The sequence below is a fragment of the Empidonax traillii genome, unplaced genomic scaffold (genome assembly GCF_003031625.1).
Source record: "Empidonax traillii isolate 1590-97213 ecotype Southwest subspecies unplaced genomic scaffold, ASM303162v1 scaffold1090:size354804, whole genome shotgun sequence".
Lineage (NCBI taxonomy): Eukaryota > Metazoa > Chordata > Aves > Passeriformes > Tyrannidae > Empidonax > Empidonax traillii.
Window position 1 is genome coordinate 193,770 of NW_020956283.1, and position 17,115 is coordinate 210,884.

Below are 17,115 nucleotides of genomic sequence, written 5' to 3' on the forward strand. Positions count from 1 at the left end.
CGTGTAATTGTATGATAAGGCTCTCACGAGGAATTTATTGGCCAAGTTGCTATTTCTATTCCTTCCTAATCTCGTTTAGCACATTCATTCTCTGCAATCTGTCTCCATAATCTTCTGTGACAGAATGGCAGCCAATAGAAGCATGCATGTTTGGAGAGAAGAGAAAATATGCAGAGGCGTGATAAACTGATGCTAATTATCCATATTTAGGACACCGAGTGCAGAAGATCAAGGTTTACAAATAACAAACCAGAGCCAATGATGATGGCTTCCTAGTGTGGAATATATTGGAGGGGACAAGATAAGGGTTTCACATGCAGAAGAGATTTATTGGTCAAAGGGTTCACCTTCCACTTTTCCACTTTTATATAGCAGTAAATTATTTGGGCTAAATTCACCAGAACATTACTCTTTTATTTGGCAATGTGCCATGACTTGCTCTTTCTTTGTGTCCTTTCAATGCAAATCCTTGTAGTGTAACATCAGTTGATAAGAAACAAATAATTGAAGTAATAGGTAATTCCCTTTAAATTGTGCATATAGGACAGTAAGGTAATCATCTAATGTAGAATGAGACCAGAGTATAGAGCAGATAGCTGAAAGTGAAACAATATCCATCTCGGCTATTAAATTACATTTGTACTAGGGAAAAATAACCTGCAGAAGACTTACAGGCTGAGGAAGAGACAACACTGGTTTAGTCACCTTTAGGCCATTTTTCTACAGACATCTCAAATTTATTTCACTTTAAAAACAGCTTGCCACGATTTTTCTTGCTTTCTCTTTCTCTCTCTCTTTTTTTTTTTTTTTTTTTTTCCCCTTTCTTTTCCCTCCGAAAGCTAGCATTTAAAATTAGGGAGTCTTCATTCTCCTTTTTAACAACTGTTGGCTCTGAGAAATAATAAGGGAATTCAATTTGGCAATATCTGTGTTGTATGGTTGAGGGTCAGTGGAGTGATCTTAGCAGTCTGCAGTAACTCTATTGCAAAGTTTACAAAATAAGAATAATATTTATTGAGTTTATGTTTATTTACAAGTTCAGAAAGTATTCTGCACAGTGGCAAAATTCTAAACGTTATTTTCTATTGTTATCTTGCTGTCAGGTAGAGGTAATCTGTTCTTTAAGAAAGTCACTCTTTAATTGTGTGTCAACATTCCTTTCTTCTCGAGCAGTATTTTTTCTGTATGGGTGGTACGACGACACTCCGCAAAATACAGAAACTGCTGTTGGAGCAGAAAATACAAGCCTCAGAGGTGCTTCTTTGATATAGGAAAATATATTTCTTCTGTGACTTCTCGTTTATGAGAAAATTTTCTGACTTTTTGTTTTACTGCTGAATGACTATAGATTTTTTTTTCTCCCTCTCTTAGGTATTCCTTTGAATTGATTCATGTTTTGTGTTTTGTGCAGATGCAAAAATACTGCAGTCCCAAGCTTAACATTTTCACAGGTTTCGGGAAAACATTTCAAAAGTCAGTCATGCTTTTTCAAATTTCCATAAGTATCTGACTTCTCTCAAAATTACTAAAAACACATCGTTCGAGAAAGAAGGTAAGCAAAGAAAAGGATTACAACTTAGGTCATAGAAATTGCCATTTGGTCACTAGTGGACAAAAGCAAAGGGCATCAGGATTGGAGCAAGGATGTGGAGCACGACAGCCTGGGGACAAGGCTGGCTCTGGGGCTGCCCTCCGCAGTGAGCGCCGGCCCATGAAATACCCCCAGGCTACCCGGACAGGGAACCTCTGGGGGCAGATCCAACCCCTGCTAAAATCCACCAGGGGCTGTCGCCGCCTGTCCCACTCGGGAAAGCGCAGGGTGGAGGCCTTGGCAGCCTGAGTGTCCTCGGCTTCCCTCGAGTCAGGCGAATCTTTGTGCCGTGTCCCCTCTCCAGGGACAAGAGGCGTTTATCTCCTCAGCGACGCCACAGCCGGGGCCCCGGAGCTGCTCCCCGGATGTGGGGCTCCCTGGGTGTGGGGCTCCCCACTGGCACCCACGCTGTCACCACCCGGCTTCTTCCTCTCCCCCGCGTTGGAGGCCGCCTTCCCCCAAGGAGGGGGCAGAATCCTGCTCCCCACGCGGAATGCAGGGAGGTGTGGGGGGGAACCGTGAACCTACTGAGCAGGAGCACATGGGGCAGCGGGGAGGGGGACCCCCGAGTGGAGGTGCCACGGCGGGGCTGGAAGGGACTGCTCACACCGCTTTCTGTAAGAAACTACTTGACGCTGTCTGAGGGGCAGGGGTAGGTCTTGGGCTTCATAGAATAACGTTTGGCAAATAGTTTGCCTAATCATGTTGACATTCAAAGTAACGGCCTCTAAAGTCCGGAATGGCTTGAATCAGTAGCCCCTTTGGCTGGAGGCAGGACGGTAGGAGGTTTCACGGCAGCTGCCTCCACCCCCGTTTTCCGTGCGAAAAATCTTTTTTTCCCTGTTCCTAGGAAAAAGGCAGCCGTCTTCCACCTAAAACTCGAAGAGTTTTTCGAAATCAATATTTCACGGTTCCGTTTGTTGTCTCCAGAGAGACAGTGGAAATCCCTCTAAGCCGGGTGTTCTCGCTAAGCGAGGCGTGCGCACCGGCGGAGGGAATGCCGAAGTTTCCTCTTCAAGTGTTTTGTGGCTGCACTTAACCATATAATGCCCGATGACGAAAAGCACTCTGTTCCAGATGTTGTCCAGCTGTTTCCAAGAATACGAACAGAGCTTCTATAACATCTTTTCTGCCTTTTTTTTTTTTTTTTAATTATTATGTCTCGAAGGGCAAAAGCCAAACTCTATCCTCTGTGAATTTTAGCTCTTATTTTCCGTCTCCATACTTCCAATCATCACTCAATTTTCACACATGTAGCGAGTCCTCTACCTGTTAGCAATAGGTATATGATAAAATTAGAAAGTACGACAAGACCCCTAGGCTAACCCTGAATCTTGCGTGCTACTGTGTGCATATGGAGAGAGATTTGCAGTCTCCAGCAAACGTCCGGAAACTATGATGGGATGTTCCCAAGCACGTGACGTCACTGCATATATTTATGAAGCAGTTGGTATCCGCACACCGATTTTTATAAAACATTTTTTTTTAATGTGCGCTAGCTTTTGCTCGTTAAAGGAGATCAGCAAGAATATCCTGAGGAACAGAGACCATGTTTTAACAAGGGAGTCTGAGACTCTGAGTTTGTCTCTTTTCATGACAATAAATTTACCTTTCACCTGTAGTATTTTCCTTATTGAGCATCTAAGGCTATCGTAAGATAGATTATAAATACAGACGTCCAAATAGAAACCCTTAACTGTGAGTACATGGATATATAGTTTAGGCATTATGAGACATTTAAAACATATCTGAGATGCAGGAACACATTTAGTTTACCTACCCGAAACTATCCACCGAATAATACAGCTACATAGAAAGCTTCTACCAGATTGGGCTCATTTGGTCAGCCAAGGATGCCTTTTGCAATAACGCCACTTCGTTGCTTTCCTTATCTTAAATATGTGGATCTGTGGCACTTTCATCATGATGAGCTTGTCCCGCTTTTCTAGCGAGCTTTGGTCTGCAAACCCTAAAACTGAGATGTTGCTATATTCGGGAAAATCACGCAGGGCTTTTCTCTGCAGCTCTCTAATCAAAGCAAAACGATTAGAAGACTATTTGTCCCTATGTGGTGACCCAGAACTTAGTCAGCTAAACGGACATTTTACTGGAGGGGTAGCAGAAACTTCTTCAACCTTGCTAGAAAGTTAGAAACTGAGAGGAACATAAACATGCTTTTGGGAAGAGAAATACGTTCTGCTCTCATTATTTTGTTCTCGGCTGTTCCATAAGACACATAAGTAAAGATGTGACACCAGAGCATGCAAATTAGAGATTTGGAAAACGCACTGCATGCCTATATCACTCCATTCTTATGGTAGCTCAAGACACTCCGCTGAGGAGTTTTTTAGGCTAAATTCCACACCTCCCTTATTCTTATCTTCTTTTCCCTCCTCCCCGCCCTCCCACCCCCCAGCCCCCCGCCGTTTTTATTCTTCCTGAGCTGTATAATGGAATCTGACATTCACGGTTCTCCTCCAGTCTCTCCACCTTGAAATACACAAACTTGAGCTCACCTATGCTTTGTATTTTAAAAGGCGTTTCCCACTTAGTTTTGTTTTCTTTTTCATGGTCCTTCAAGGTAGAAAATGCACGTGCTCACAGTGACTCGATTGCATAGCATTTTGTGTTTTGCATTATTTTCTACATTTTAACATTGGGGAGGAGGGGGAAGACGACGAACCGTGATGCCTCCATCTGCCCTGGGACTGAAAAGTAATTCAGAGGAAGGTAGAACTGATAATGAGTGAAGGTACAGATAATGAGAAAAAAAAAAAAATTCCTTAACAAAACCAAAGCCTCTTTCACTCTTCTGCTACCTAAAGGGTGAAACAAAAGGTAATATGGAAAGTTAATCTAATCACTTGATCAAGGGATTACTCAAGATTTTTCCAAAAGATAAAGATATCCTGTGTGCAAGGCAAGAAGGCCACGGTTGGAGTGAATGCAACTCGGAAACACGGTAGACGGTTTCAGATCTTTCCCCACCAGGTAGGAATTATTTTCATGTCGATATTTCGTTTTGAACTCCCCTGCTTCGGCTTTTAGGTCTTTCCTGGCTTTGGACTACTTGTGTTTGTAGTTCCAACCCTGAACAGCCATTAATTCTTCTAATCTGATTAGGATTGAACTATCCATTGTCCAATGGTTCTAGGAAGACAATCTTCCTACAGATTTTTTCCTGTATTGGAGGAAAAAGAAAAAAAGAAAAAAAGAAATAAGAAAAAAGAAAAAGAAAAAAAGAAAAAAAAAGAAAAAAAAGGGGGGAAAATAAAATTAAAAAAGACCTGAACTCAATGCTTCTGAATTCTGTGTGAGACAATTTTTGGGTAGGAAATAAACATCTCCCTACTCCCCCGGCACCTTCACCCCCCCCTCCGTGGATGTATGGTGCCTTTGTTCACCGCTAGTTCCTAGTTGCTATGGAGTTTTACGCCTTGGTAAACTATATTTCACCTCCTCCCGGTGAAAGCTATTCTTTTCCTAAATGCACACTTTGCAGACTCCGGTCCTTCCCCGCCTCATGTCGGCTGCAATTCCTAAGCCCATGCTGGTCTGCCCCTGGCTGAAGCCACGTTTTCCCACTCGGATCTCAGCTCACCCTCTAGCACTTGCCCAATTGTTTGACCACCGACAGATGCTCTCCTGCTTCTCTTCGTTTTCATTGTGCCTTTTTTTTTTTTTTTTTTTTCTAAGGTTTCTGAGAGATAGTCCCTCTATCTGAGCGTTGCAGTTAACCATGGCACACGTCTTCTCCAAATCAATGAGAGGTGTCCGGTCTGAAAGCGTGGACAATGAGATTTTACTGAGCATGAAGCATATTACCCCCAAACCCGTCCTGACAGACCGTGCTAAAGCATTGAATGACTTTCTTGAAACGAGACCTTTCTGAAGGCTCCTCCCTTCAGAGAATTACACCGTCCAGGAAAGATAGGCATGAAGCTGCACGAGGGCACCCCAAGGCTTTGTAAATTGGGGGCGGGGCATGTGCTCTTTGTCACGAGGCCCCACTACTTTTACCCCAAAGCCAGTGTTCTTTGGCGGTTGCTCCTCACTCAACACAAGCTCCACATGTGTTAAAGGATGGGGGTTTCACTTTGGTAGTTCCAGGCTTTTTGACGGCACATACAGCGGTGTGAGTCAGCTCAGGCGGCTCCTACTGACTTCTAGCCTATCCTACACAAGCATCGCTAGGGATGTTCCAGGTTTAGGTGTAAGGACTTGAAGGGCTCCTGCTAGCATCTCTTACCACTTTGGGCATGCGGCCACAGGAACGGGCCCCATACACAGCACTGCTGTTATATCAAAGATCCTCAAGAGCCTCCGACCTTTAGTTGGTTAATCTTTAATTTTGCAAATTTTCCTCCAATGGTTCTCTGAATGTAAAAGGCAACGGGCTTTCCCTTCAGCCTCTCTAACTAAAGCCTTCAGGTTACATCTGTACCTGCAGCCCAGGTTCCCTCGTTCCTTTGCCTACCGTCCTGCACCTCGTGGCCGTCCCTGTGTTCCAGCTACTCAGCAGAGGCGCGATGGGGTTGGAGTCAGCAGGCAGGGAGGTAAGGCTCTGCCTGCCCCGCACCCACAACCTGTTATCCCTGCTGCCGCCCGGCAAGCGGGAGTCAGAGCCCACCGTTCCCCCCCTGTCCCTCTCTTCAGCCGCTTCGTTCACGCCAGCGAAAGTCACAGACACCTCTGTGTCCGGCTCAGAACTCTGTAAGACCGTGTCCCGACACATTTTGTTTCTTCTCCTCTGCCTCTCTTTTGGCCTTGCCTTTTCAGAAATCACTGTTAAGCCAAGCTTTGCTGTTTGACTCCTCTCCGTCTCGGCCGTGGGAAACTCAGACCTCATTTCCCCCCAGAAAGCAGCATCCACCCCTACCTAACCTCAGCACGAGCCCAAGGAGATTCTCGCTTAATCTTGACCGGTACCCTCCGGCCTCAGCCTGCCGTTCCTGGGCGCCAGCCCTCTCTGGAGCTGCGTGAGTGCCCGTAGAGCTCGGGAGATGGAAGGGCAGCGGAGCGAGACGGCGCCGCGTTTCGCAGAGAGGGGCCACGCGTGGCAGCAGGTGCCTGGGGTTTCACTCAGCACTTTTAGGAGGGATGGCCCCGAACCGCGTCAGGCCCGTTGGCTTCGAATCCCCTTCAGCTCGGACAGTGTGCACAGAGGCGCTCGGTGCTGATTGTGGGCGAGTGCCGAACCACCCAGTATCCTCGCTTTTTGGGGTGCTGAGTTTTCTGGAGGAGGAGGAGCCAATACGACGCGAGGTGGAAGGACCGCTTGCTTCTCCCCCCTTCCTCTCCCCCTCCCTCCAAAAATAAGAAGATAGCGTGTATCGTGTCCCCGCCCTGCGCAGTGTCTGTGTGAGTGGGGTGTACGCGCCATGGCGAAGCGGCGGCGCCAGTGCCCCGCGGAGTGCGGAGCGGCAGCCGAGGCGCCCACCCGCCGCTGCCGGCGGCCCGTCGGGGCGTGCCCCCCTGCCCCACTCCCATCCCCCGCTCCCGGTAGCCGTGCAGCAGATGGCCCGCGGTCCGGGAGGGCGGCCTACGCCCGCCTGCCGCTGAACGCATGACTGGAGCCAGGCTTTGGTGTCTCCCATTCCAGGAGGGTCCCGTGTGGAGTTCAAGGGCGGCCTTTGCCGGCTGACAGCAACGCGCTTGTTTTTCCCAGATATCTCGACCCGCCCCCGCCTCTCACGCCTGGAACCCTCCCTCCTTCCTTTCCCCTCCTGCTTGTCGGTGAGAGGCCAATAGGCTGCGGTCGGGAGACGGGGTGCACCGCAGCATTCTCCCCACCGCCACCTGCTGCAGCTCCCCGACCTCCCGCTGGGACCTCTCTTCTCCCACCCTCCCGGCTGTGGCATCTCCCTTCTCCCCGCAGCAGGCCCTTGGCCTCCCCCACCAGACACCCCCCTCCACGGCGGGGTTTGGTCTCACTGGCTGCCCGGCCGGCCGCGGGCTTGCAGCGGGAGCCGTCGGTGTTCTGCCGAGTGATTGTAAACGGGTTTGACTGGCCGTTGATCTCGGGGTCAGGACTCTCCTCGCTAATCCCTCGCTCTCCAAACACCACCCCCCTTCCTTGTCCCCGCGTTCTCCCTCCCTTTCGCTCACCACTCTCGCCTTCCTTCCACCCCTGTTTCCCTCTTGCATCATTCATCTGCAACTCCTCCGACGGCATCGGGGGCACTTCAGTTCCTGGGGCTGCAGCTCGCAGAGACCCACTCGCACCCCACGAACAACATCCCCCAGGCCCACTGCTCCACGACTCTGGGGTACTTGCTTAGCGAGATCACTCACACGGACACACAGACACACGGACACGCTGACGCTGTCCGCCCCCACGGGACTGCCCCTTCCCGGCGCTCCCCACGTGTTGTTGAATGTAGGAAGGAGGGGAGAGCTGGAGCTTATCGGGGGGAGCTATCAGAAAGTGTGCGCGAAGGGGGGAAGGCGGGGCAGAAAAGGGCAGGGGAGGGTCGGAAAGTGCCTGGGAAAGGCGGGGGTATCGCGGGGCATGAGAGAGCGTCGGCGCCAGACCCAGGAGAGTATCCCATCCAGATAACCCACAAGCACCTGCCAAGTTCGCGACATTTAGTTCCATTTTACTCTACAGTAACTCCCAGATCAGCCGTTTGGTTTAGTTTTCAGCGGGGGAGTGTGTATGTGTGATGTTGTGGTGCCTTTTTCTTCAATGTTGTTTTGTTTTGGTTTGGGCTTTTTTTTTTTTTTTTTTTTTTTTTTTTTTTTTTTTTTTTTTTTTTTTTTTTTTTTTTTTTTTTTTTTTTTTTTTTTTTTTTTTTTTTTTTTTTTTTTTTTTTTTTTTTTCCTTCCATGGCACTTTACGCATGATAATAAAATGCTATAACCTCGTCAGACGTTCAGGTGACCTGGCCTGATGTCGCCTGCATGTGGCGCAGCTGGGAGGGAGGGTCCTCTCCATCCCTCCGTCCCCTGAAGGAGCATTTCGCGGGGCTTCTTGCCCCGCTGTGGCACTCCGGACTCGTTGGCTCTGATTTCTGGAATCGTCCCTCTTTTTATCTTCATGGACGATTTAATGTGCCCTCTTCCCCCACTCCGTTGCTCCCAGAGGCTCGGAGTCGTCCCATCGATGCCCCGCCCGGCGCTCGTTGTGGTGTGACTCCGGCTGAGGGTACGGAGGAGTGGAACTAGAGAGAACGGCTTTTCGCCGGAGCCCAGCTCCACTCCTAGAAGCTCAGTGAGCCGCATACGGTGGGGGGGAGGGAAAAAAAAAAAAAAAAAAAAAAAAAAAGGAGGAGGGAGAACCGTTGGGAAAGAGCTATGGAGTTCAGGCCAAGTTTGCGTTTTGGCTCGAAGTTTGGAGCGGATCAAATCTGTTATCGCTCTGTGCCTCCTATCCTTCTGGCTGCTCTGCCGCCGCCCCGCTCCCGGGGCAGAGGGACCCTCCGTCAGAGCGCTGACCGCGGGGCGGGATCTGGCCCACGGAGGGGCTTGACCCCAAGCTCCCCACGCTACACGCAGCCTAACTCCGCAGGGAGGGCACCTCCACCCCACTCCCCTTCGCTTTACTCCTTGGATTGTCCTTCCTTTTACTGAACGAGATGACTTTTTGGTTTAATTCTTCCACATACGTGATTTTAATAGCTCTGTCAATCATGTTAAAGGAGGAACATTTCATACAATTTTAGATGTAATGTACTTAAACCATAAATCGCTTAAACCTATTCTTAGTTTTGCATATTCAATTATTCTCTTATATATAACTCGTACAGCAAAGAGCCCGAAGGCCTAATTATTTTACTGTACCTAAACCCAACTCATCTGCCTAGGAGAGTTGTTTCGTTTGTATATCCAAACGTGAAGTTTAACTCAAGTAAAGTGAACTGCCAAACCAACCAGTAAAACACAAGCAGCAAAAAAAGCAGCAAAAAATTCTACCCTGATGATGTTTCGGGGAGGGGGGTGGGGTGAGTGGATGTTTTTGGTGTTTTGTCGAGGGGGTTTTTGTTGTTTATTTGGTGGTGGTTTTTTGGTTGGTTTTTTTTTGGTGGGCTTTTTTTTGTTTGTTTATTTGGTTATGGTTTTTTTTTTTGTTTGTTTGTTTTTTTTTTTTTGAGGGTGGTCTTTCGCAGAGTGAAATGTATTTCTTTGAAAGAATATTCGAAACTTGTTTAAATATATAACCGAAACTGGGTCTGTTTAATACTCTTGTGTTGAAAGTGCAGGTATTCCCATTATTCAAGGCATAACACCATTGAGCCGCAAAATTCTGAGGGTAGGAGGGGAAACTCGTTAAAAGGAGAGAGTCGTAATATTTCTTTTTTTAAGCATTTCCCCATAGTATTTCTGTTGCTTAGATGCAAATAAACAGGTGTTTATTTGCTTTTCTCACTTGACCGTCCCAATCCTCCTATTCCATCAGAGATGTTCAGCGATGCAGGATCATCTCACTAGGATTTTTCTATTCTGCGTAGTCAGTAAATATGATTTTCAGTAGCTATGACCCTTAAAGTAAAGACATGTAACAGGGTTGCATCAGATGTATATGTGTCTGCATGTGCATATGTACACACACACACACACACACACACACACACTCCTCTTCGGTCGTGATGCTATCTACAGTGTGTATAGATATTTACTAGTACATAGTATCCACATGAAGGATAACATATTTCAAGAAACTGTTCAACAGGTAACCAGCTTAATCTGCATATCTAAAGGTACAGGTATTAATATTTTAAATTACATCTAGGACTATGTTTGGCTGGAGGTAACCGACACCATGGAAGGTTTCTCACAGTGTCCTGCTTTCTGTGTGCTCTGTTTGGAGGTTGAGCATTTCCAAAAGTCGCCAGTTGACCAAACCCGCACACACATCGCTGTAATAAAGGCTCAAATAGTTGGGGGGGGGGGGGGGGAAGTGTGGGCCTTATTTTTGGTTGAAATCAATAGACAACTTTCATGAAAATTCTGTGTTCAGTTTAAAGTATGAGTGATTTATACAAAATTGTCAACATGACTCCGAAGAGTTATGTATGTCAATTGACATGTCAGCATTACAGGAGTGTAATCTCTAACAGGGACCTGAAACCGCTCCTCATTAATCAACTAAAACTTCCCCACTCACTATGGACGAAGTACTTATTCGCCAGCGCTAAAAGATAATTTAAAAAGTCCTACAGCCTGCTGCCACCGACATTACAGTCATGGAAGTTAATTTTTTTCCCCTTTTGTTTAAGTAGTTATAACTATTGTAAAAATTCATTTGCTACAGTAGTTTACAGCAAACTTTTAATTCTAACATATCGAAAAGTATCGATCAACCGTTAAAAAAAATAATTAAATTTCAAAGCATTGAACAACATTCTGCAACGAACTGACGCGCATCGTTTTGCTCGACAGCTTTAGCACCAATCACTGAAAATTGATGGGGGGGGGGAGTCGGTGGGGGCAGAAACGTGTGACCCCACCGTTCCCCGCTCGCCCCCTGGGATGCTCCGGAGGGACAGAGCTGCTTTTCGGGCTTGAGGTTTAGAGGTCGCTTTTCTTTTCGGGACGCGCAAAACTAAGCTCTTTCTCTTTTCATGGTGTTAATTAAAGGGGAAGTGCCGCGCTGGCCGGTACCTTCTCGATTCCCGGGGAGGTGGGTGCCCCCCTGGGCCGGCAGGAACTCCAGGCCGAGCAGGGCCTGAGGCGAGCAGGGGCGGGCAGCACCCGATCACCCCCCCAGGGAGAAAGTTACTGCCCCGGCAAGGTCTAGACCACCAGCCCAGCCATAAATTCCATAAAATAAATGTTCACGGCTAGAGGAGTAACGCAGTAAGAGGTCTATTAAAATAAATCTACCTTCATCCCTCCTGATTTACACAGGTTAGGGAACATCGACATTTACTTCAGATTGCATTTCATTGTTTGCCGCTGCTGTTTAAAACTTCCTCCCAAAATTTAGTTTTATCCGCTGTATTTCTAGACTTAACATGGTAAACACTAATAAGTTCTCCAGGTAATTTTTGTTTGTTTGTTTTTTAAAAACCAGGTGACATTTTCCGCTTTGAAATTTATTTAACTCAAGAAGTAAAAGAAAAAAAAAAATAAAAGGACGCATCCTTCGGATTTCTGTTTAGCAGAAAAGCTCTTTAGTAAACTATGTACAAAATCTTAACTCCTTCGTAATGCCTAAATAAAAATTATTTCACAATGCATTTACAAGAAATGATACAAAAAGAAAACAAAACCGAAGAGTAAACAAACAAACAAAAATATCCAGATACAATAAAATTTTACAAACCCCAGGAAAAAACGTAGCTTTCAAAAGAAAAAAAAAGTTTTATAAATAAACAAACAAGTAACAAAAAAAAAAAACACCCAACCCAACAAAACCGTGAGAATATCTACTAAAAAATGTTCTTTTGGATTTGCTTTAGTACATGAGTAATAAATGAGAACTGTTTCCTCATCAACTTCGAGTTAATTAGTCAATAAAAAGCCTTCGCAAGAAGCGATCCGTGACGGAAATCGTAGCAGTTCCGCGCGGTATAAAAGTTGGCATCGCCAACAACTTTTTGTTGTTATTATTGATATTTTTTTGTCTTTTCGCCACCATTCTCCCCACCTTTCTCCTGTTTTTCTCTCTTATTTTCTCTTCTTTTGCAAATAAACGCACTATGCCCCTTGGGTGAATGATAAATACTGTACAAAAACTCTCGATAAAACACAGAAGTTCAGTCTAAAACTAGTTTCATAAACTAGTCCTTCTAAAAACAAAAAAGGTAAGTAAAGCAACCGTTACCTTTTTTCTCTCTCGTTATTATTATTATTATTTATTATTATTATTACAAGAACATCAAAACATTTCTGTACAAAAAGGAAGGAAGGAAGAAAGAAAAAAAGAAGGGGGGGGGAGGGCGGGAGGGAAGGGGCGCGAGAGGCAAAAATAAGAGGGGGGAACCTGGGAGCGGGGCAGGAGCGGCGCGGGGCCGGGACGCGGGCGGGCGGCCGGGGCTGAGCGTGCGGTGGCAGCGGCGGGGCGCGCAGTCCAGCGGGACGGCCCGGGGCCGGGGCCGGGGCCGAGGCCCGGGCCAGGGGCCGAGCCGGTGCTCCCACTCGAGCCTGTCTCCGCCGCTCCGGTGCCGGCGGGGGTTCAGATATGCGTCAAGGGGACGGTGCCGTTCACCCCCGTGCTGGCGCTCTGGTAGTGCTGGGGCAGGGAGTGGAGCCGGCTCTGGGCGGCTGCTGCTGCCGGATCACCGCCTTCCCCGGCCGGTAAGTACATGCTGATCATCTCCCGCAGGTCCCCGGGGCACGGGGCCCGCGAGTGCGAAGTGACGGGAGGGCTCACGCTGGGTTCCGACTTCACCAGCGAGCCCAGGGCGCCCAGCGCCCCCGAGGAGGCGGCCGCCGCCGCTGCCGCTGCCGCCGCTGCCGCCGCCGAGTTCTGGTGGGGCTGGGAGCCGTAGGGCAGGGCGCCGTAGCCCGAGGGCGAGGCGCTCATGTAGCCCTGCGAGTTGGAGATGGGGCTGTACTGCAGGGCGCCCATGTCGTAGCGGTGCATGGGCTGCGGGTTGTGAGGGTGGTGCGGGTGATGGGGGTGCGGGTGGTGCGGGTGCCCCCCGCTGCCCGGGTGCTGGCTGTAGGCGAGCTGCGCCTCCTGCATCATCGCCGCCGCCGCCGCCGCCGCCGCCACCGAGCCCGGGTAGGCGCCGTTGGCCCAGCCGTTCATGTGCGCGTAGCCGCCGCTGGCCGTGCCGCCGGGGCTCTCCAGCCGCTGCCCGACGCCGCCCGGGCTGACGCCGACGCCCATGCCCACGCCGACACCGGCCGGGCCTCCCCCGGCCGAGCCGGCGCTCAGCAGTCCCCCGGCCAGAGAGTACTTGTCCTTCTTGAGCAGGGTCTTGGTCTTCCGCCGGGGCCGGTATTTATAATCCGGGTGCTCCTTCATGTGCAGCGCCCGCAGCCGCTTCGCCTCGTCGATGAACGGTCTCTTCTCGGCCTCCGACATGACTTTCCACTCGGCCCCCAGGCGCTTGCTGATCTCCGAGTTGTGCATTTTGGGGTTCTCCTGGGCCATCTTCCGCCGCTGGCCCCGCGACCACACCATGAAGGCGTTCATGGGTCTCTTGACCCGGTCCTGGTTCGCTTTGTTCCCCCCGCCGCCGCCGCCGCCGCCTCCTCCACCGCCTCCCGCTCCGGTCTGCCCCGAGAGGTTCGTGGGGGCCTGGGCTCCGCCGGGGGAGTGCAAGTCCGTCTCCATCATCATGCTGTACATTCAAGTAGCTTTTTTATTTTCCACCGGCGCCAGATGTGAAAAATGAATCAAACATAGAGGAGCCCGGGCGGACGGGGAGCGAGCGAGGCGAAACCCGTTCGTATCTAGGTAGCGACGGCCGTGGAAAAAAAAAAAAAAAGAAAGGGGAAAAAAAAAAAAAAAAAAAGAGGAGAAGAAAACCGCGAGGAGGGCGATCGCCGACCCTGCTGGCGAAAAACTTTCTCCCTTTTGCAAATCACTTTCGGGGCTCGGCGGCGACGGGGGTTCGAGCTGCTCAAACAGGTGCACGGCAAACTTGCTGCTTCACTTGGCGCGGCGGGAGGAGTGTGCGGAGCCGTCGGCGGTGTCCTCCGCTCGCCGGCGCTCCCCGGCAGACGCGCGCACACCCCTCCGCTCCCGCTCTTATCCTTAACGGAGCTATTTTTTTTTGTTCTTTGCTGCTAACTTGGAGAGAGAGAGGGAGGGAGGGGAGAGAGCGTGTGTGACTTGCATCCGCTGATCGCAGGTGAACGGAGCAGAAGAGAGAAGAACCCACCACCACGCGAAAAGGAGGTGAAAAAAAAAAAGTATTTAAACGTTAACTGAAAAAAAAAAAAAAAAAAAAAAAAAAAAAGGGGGGGGGGGGGGGGGGGGGGGGGGGGGGGGGGGGAAGGAGCCCAACCAAAACACGCGCAGAGCCCGGCGGCCGGGGCGCGGCGGCACAGTAATTTGCTGGCGGTGGTCTCCCTCCCGCGGCCCGGGCGGGACGGGCCGGGACGGGGCCGGGAAAGGAGGAGGAGGAGCCGCCGGGCGCGCGGGCGAGCAGCGCCGCAGCCATACGGCGCGCGCAGAGCCCGCCTTAAATCGCCTGCCGGCGGCCAATCGGGGTGCGCTGCCGGGCCGCGATTTGCATATGGCGCGCGCCGGGCGGTGACGTGCGATGGGTCGTGCCGCGCGCGGGGGGGCACGAGGGCGGAGGGGGCACCCCCGGGGCGGGGACGCAACACACCCCCATCCCGGCCATCCCGGCCATCCCGGCCATCCCGCCCGCCCCACGGGCAGCCCCACAGGCAGGCCCAGCCCCGCGCTTAGGCGGCCGTCGAGTGGTATTTAGGGGGTCTGAGGCGCCCCAGGCTGTCTGCCAAGTCACCGCACCGGTGCGAACGGCACCTAAGCCCGCCTTTTCCCTGGGACTTCGTCCTTTCTGGAGATTTCTCTGGAGCCCCCTCAGACGTCTCTCCCAGGTGTTAAAACTGCTCCCAGGCCTAGGCCCAGGCACGAGGCAGAGGCTGGACACAGTCATTATACACTTGGCCTAGGGGATTTAAAAGCACCTGTGACTAAAGGAGGTACATGAAAACATGTTATATTTATGTATAGTAAGTAAAGGTGTATGACTTTTTTCCCTCCTTGAAAATATTAAAAGACTATCCTTGTGCCTTGCCTGTCCTGTGAGATTATAGTTATTTTATAGAGGGGAGAAAATGGTTCACGGGGAAATTCATGCTGCAATCTTTAATTGCAGCCATAGGAATGGCAAGTCTGTTGCACAAGTGCCCATGAGATAGAAACTGCTGCCCCCATCATCTTTCGCCAGGTGGAGAAAGGGATGCATGCATCCCTGCTCTTTTCACGGTTTGTGAGTGTAAATTTTCCTGACCCTAGTGGCCATTGAAGGCTGGAATCATGCTGCAGCTTTCCCAGTTACTGTTATTACCACCAGAAGTTTTCTGCAGTAGGAGTACGCATCATGCATAAAGCACCATCCTTAGGCGCTAGGCTATGATTAGACTTTTTTTTCCCCATTTCCAATGACTTGTCATGAAATAGTGATCTCATCACGACCGTCTGGGTTTGCTGGGAAGAGAAAAGCACCTCTCAGTCACTGATGGCTGAAGGCTTGGCCTGCTTCTGGCCTCTTTAGCTCAGCCTGAGTGATGCTGTTAGCTCAGGTGGGGATGCTTTTGGGAGGATCCTGCTCCCTTCCAGTCAGCCTTAGGGGTGCAAAGGGGGGACAGGAGGCAGTGTGGGATTGGACACATTTCTCCAGCTGATATTTCCTCAAGTTGCCACATCTGCCATGCCAAAGCAAGCGAGGCTGCTGTGATTGCTAAATTATGTATTTAAAATATAGTTGGTCGAGGTAGGAGGGGAGGGGGAAGGGAGAGAACATTACTGCAGAAAGGCACATTTCCACTTGGATGGCCAAATGAAGATATTAGGAGTAAAAACTGCCAGATAAATGACATGGCTCACACATTATCCATCCACCCAAGGCCTTAGTGGTATTTCTCCCTGAAATTTGATATTAAGGTACCTAAAGGCCTCCTGATAAGTAAATGGGTCAAATCTCTGTAGATCAACCTTTTCCAGACAAGTTCCTTGCATCCTGCCAGCCAGAAGACCCCCATGGGAACATATGCTTATTCCTGCGAACTGGTGATACACACCAGCTTTCCTCTCTGTCACATGCAGGTAAATGGCAGAGGAGGCTGACCTTGCTGAGGGGGCAGTCGGTCTTTTGGAAGTCCCCGGGACTGCCTCCCGGGATTTTTGTCTGTGTGGGGTTTCCCTCTCTGTCCTTCCACCTCCGGCAAATAAACACAGAGCGCCCCTTCCCTCCCCTAAAAGCAGCCAAACTACCATGAACACGGTCTTTCTGGGTGTGAAATGCAGACAGGGAGTGGGGAGCAAGGATATGCTGCTGCTGTGAGCCCTTTTGCTTCTGGCTCAGGGGCACCCAGTTCTCCGGCGGCCAGAGGACGTATATCGACTGAACAGTGGGTAGAGGGGGGTGGGAGAGGGGACGTAAAAACCAGCTTGGGAGGGGCAGACAGGGGCTTTTCTTCTGTGGTAAAGGTAGTGCAGATCCCGGTTCGTGGGACAAGGAACAAGGTCAAGCGCTTTTGCGAGTGTCATTTGACAGGGAAGAAAAACCAAGAGAGGTCTACTGGGCTAGGGTAGTGCAGCTGGGGACTGTGCCCGGAGTTGGGATGTACTTGAGCTTTTCCCAGAGAAAAGTGGGTTGCCAAGAATCGGGAGTAGAGTGGTGAAAGGAATAGGTGGAGGCGGCCCGGGGGAGCGGTGTGTGCTGGGTGAACGCTGCAGGGAAGCCAAAGGGAAAGCGAGGAGGAGATCCCGCACTAGAAACAGGACTGGGAAGAACTAAAAGTCAGTTCGCAGCCCTGGCCGCCGCCCGGGCCCGCGGAGTGGGCAGGTGTCGGCGTGGCCTGCTCGCAGGCCGGGCTCACCGACAAGTGCCTCACCCGGCCCCCGCCACCTCCGCGCTGCGCGGCGGAAC

At 50.1% G+C, this 17,115-nt stretch overlaps 1 protein-coding gene and 1 long non-coding RNA gene across 2 annotated transcripts in view; both read right to left on the minus strand.

Moving 5' to 3' along the window:
• LOC114068568 overlaps window positions 1-17,115 on the minus strand; it is a 53,120-nt gene that overhangs the window by 30,435 nt on the left and 5,570 nt on the right. The gene's annotated exons all lie outside the window — the stretch shown is intronic.
• SOX1 (SRY-box 1) lies at window positions 12,436-14,596 on the minus strand. The gene has a single exon (XM_027904788.1). The coding sequence runs from the start codon at window positions 13,833-13,835 to the stop codon at window positions 12,711-12,713; it is 1,125 nt and encodes a 374-aa protein (XP_027760589.1). The 5' UTR covers window positions 13,836-14,596; the 3' UTR covers window positions 12,436-12,710.

Excerpts from the sequence above, each read along its gene's own strand:
- SOX1 (XM_027904788.1), bottom strand. The coding sequence starts at position 13,835 with ATGTACAGCATGATGATGGAGACGGACTTGCACTCCCCCGGCGGAGCC.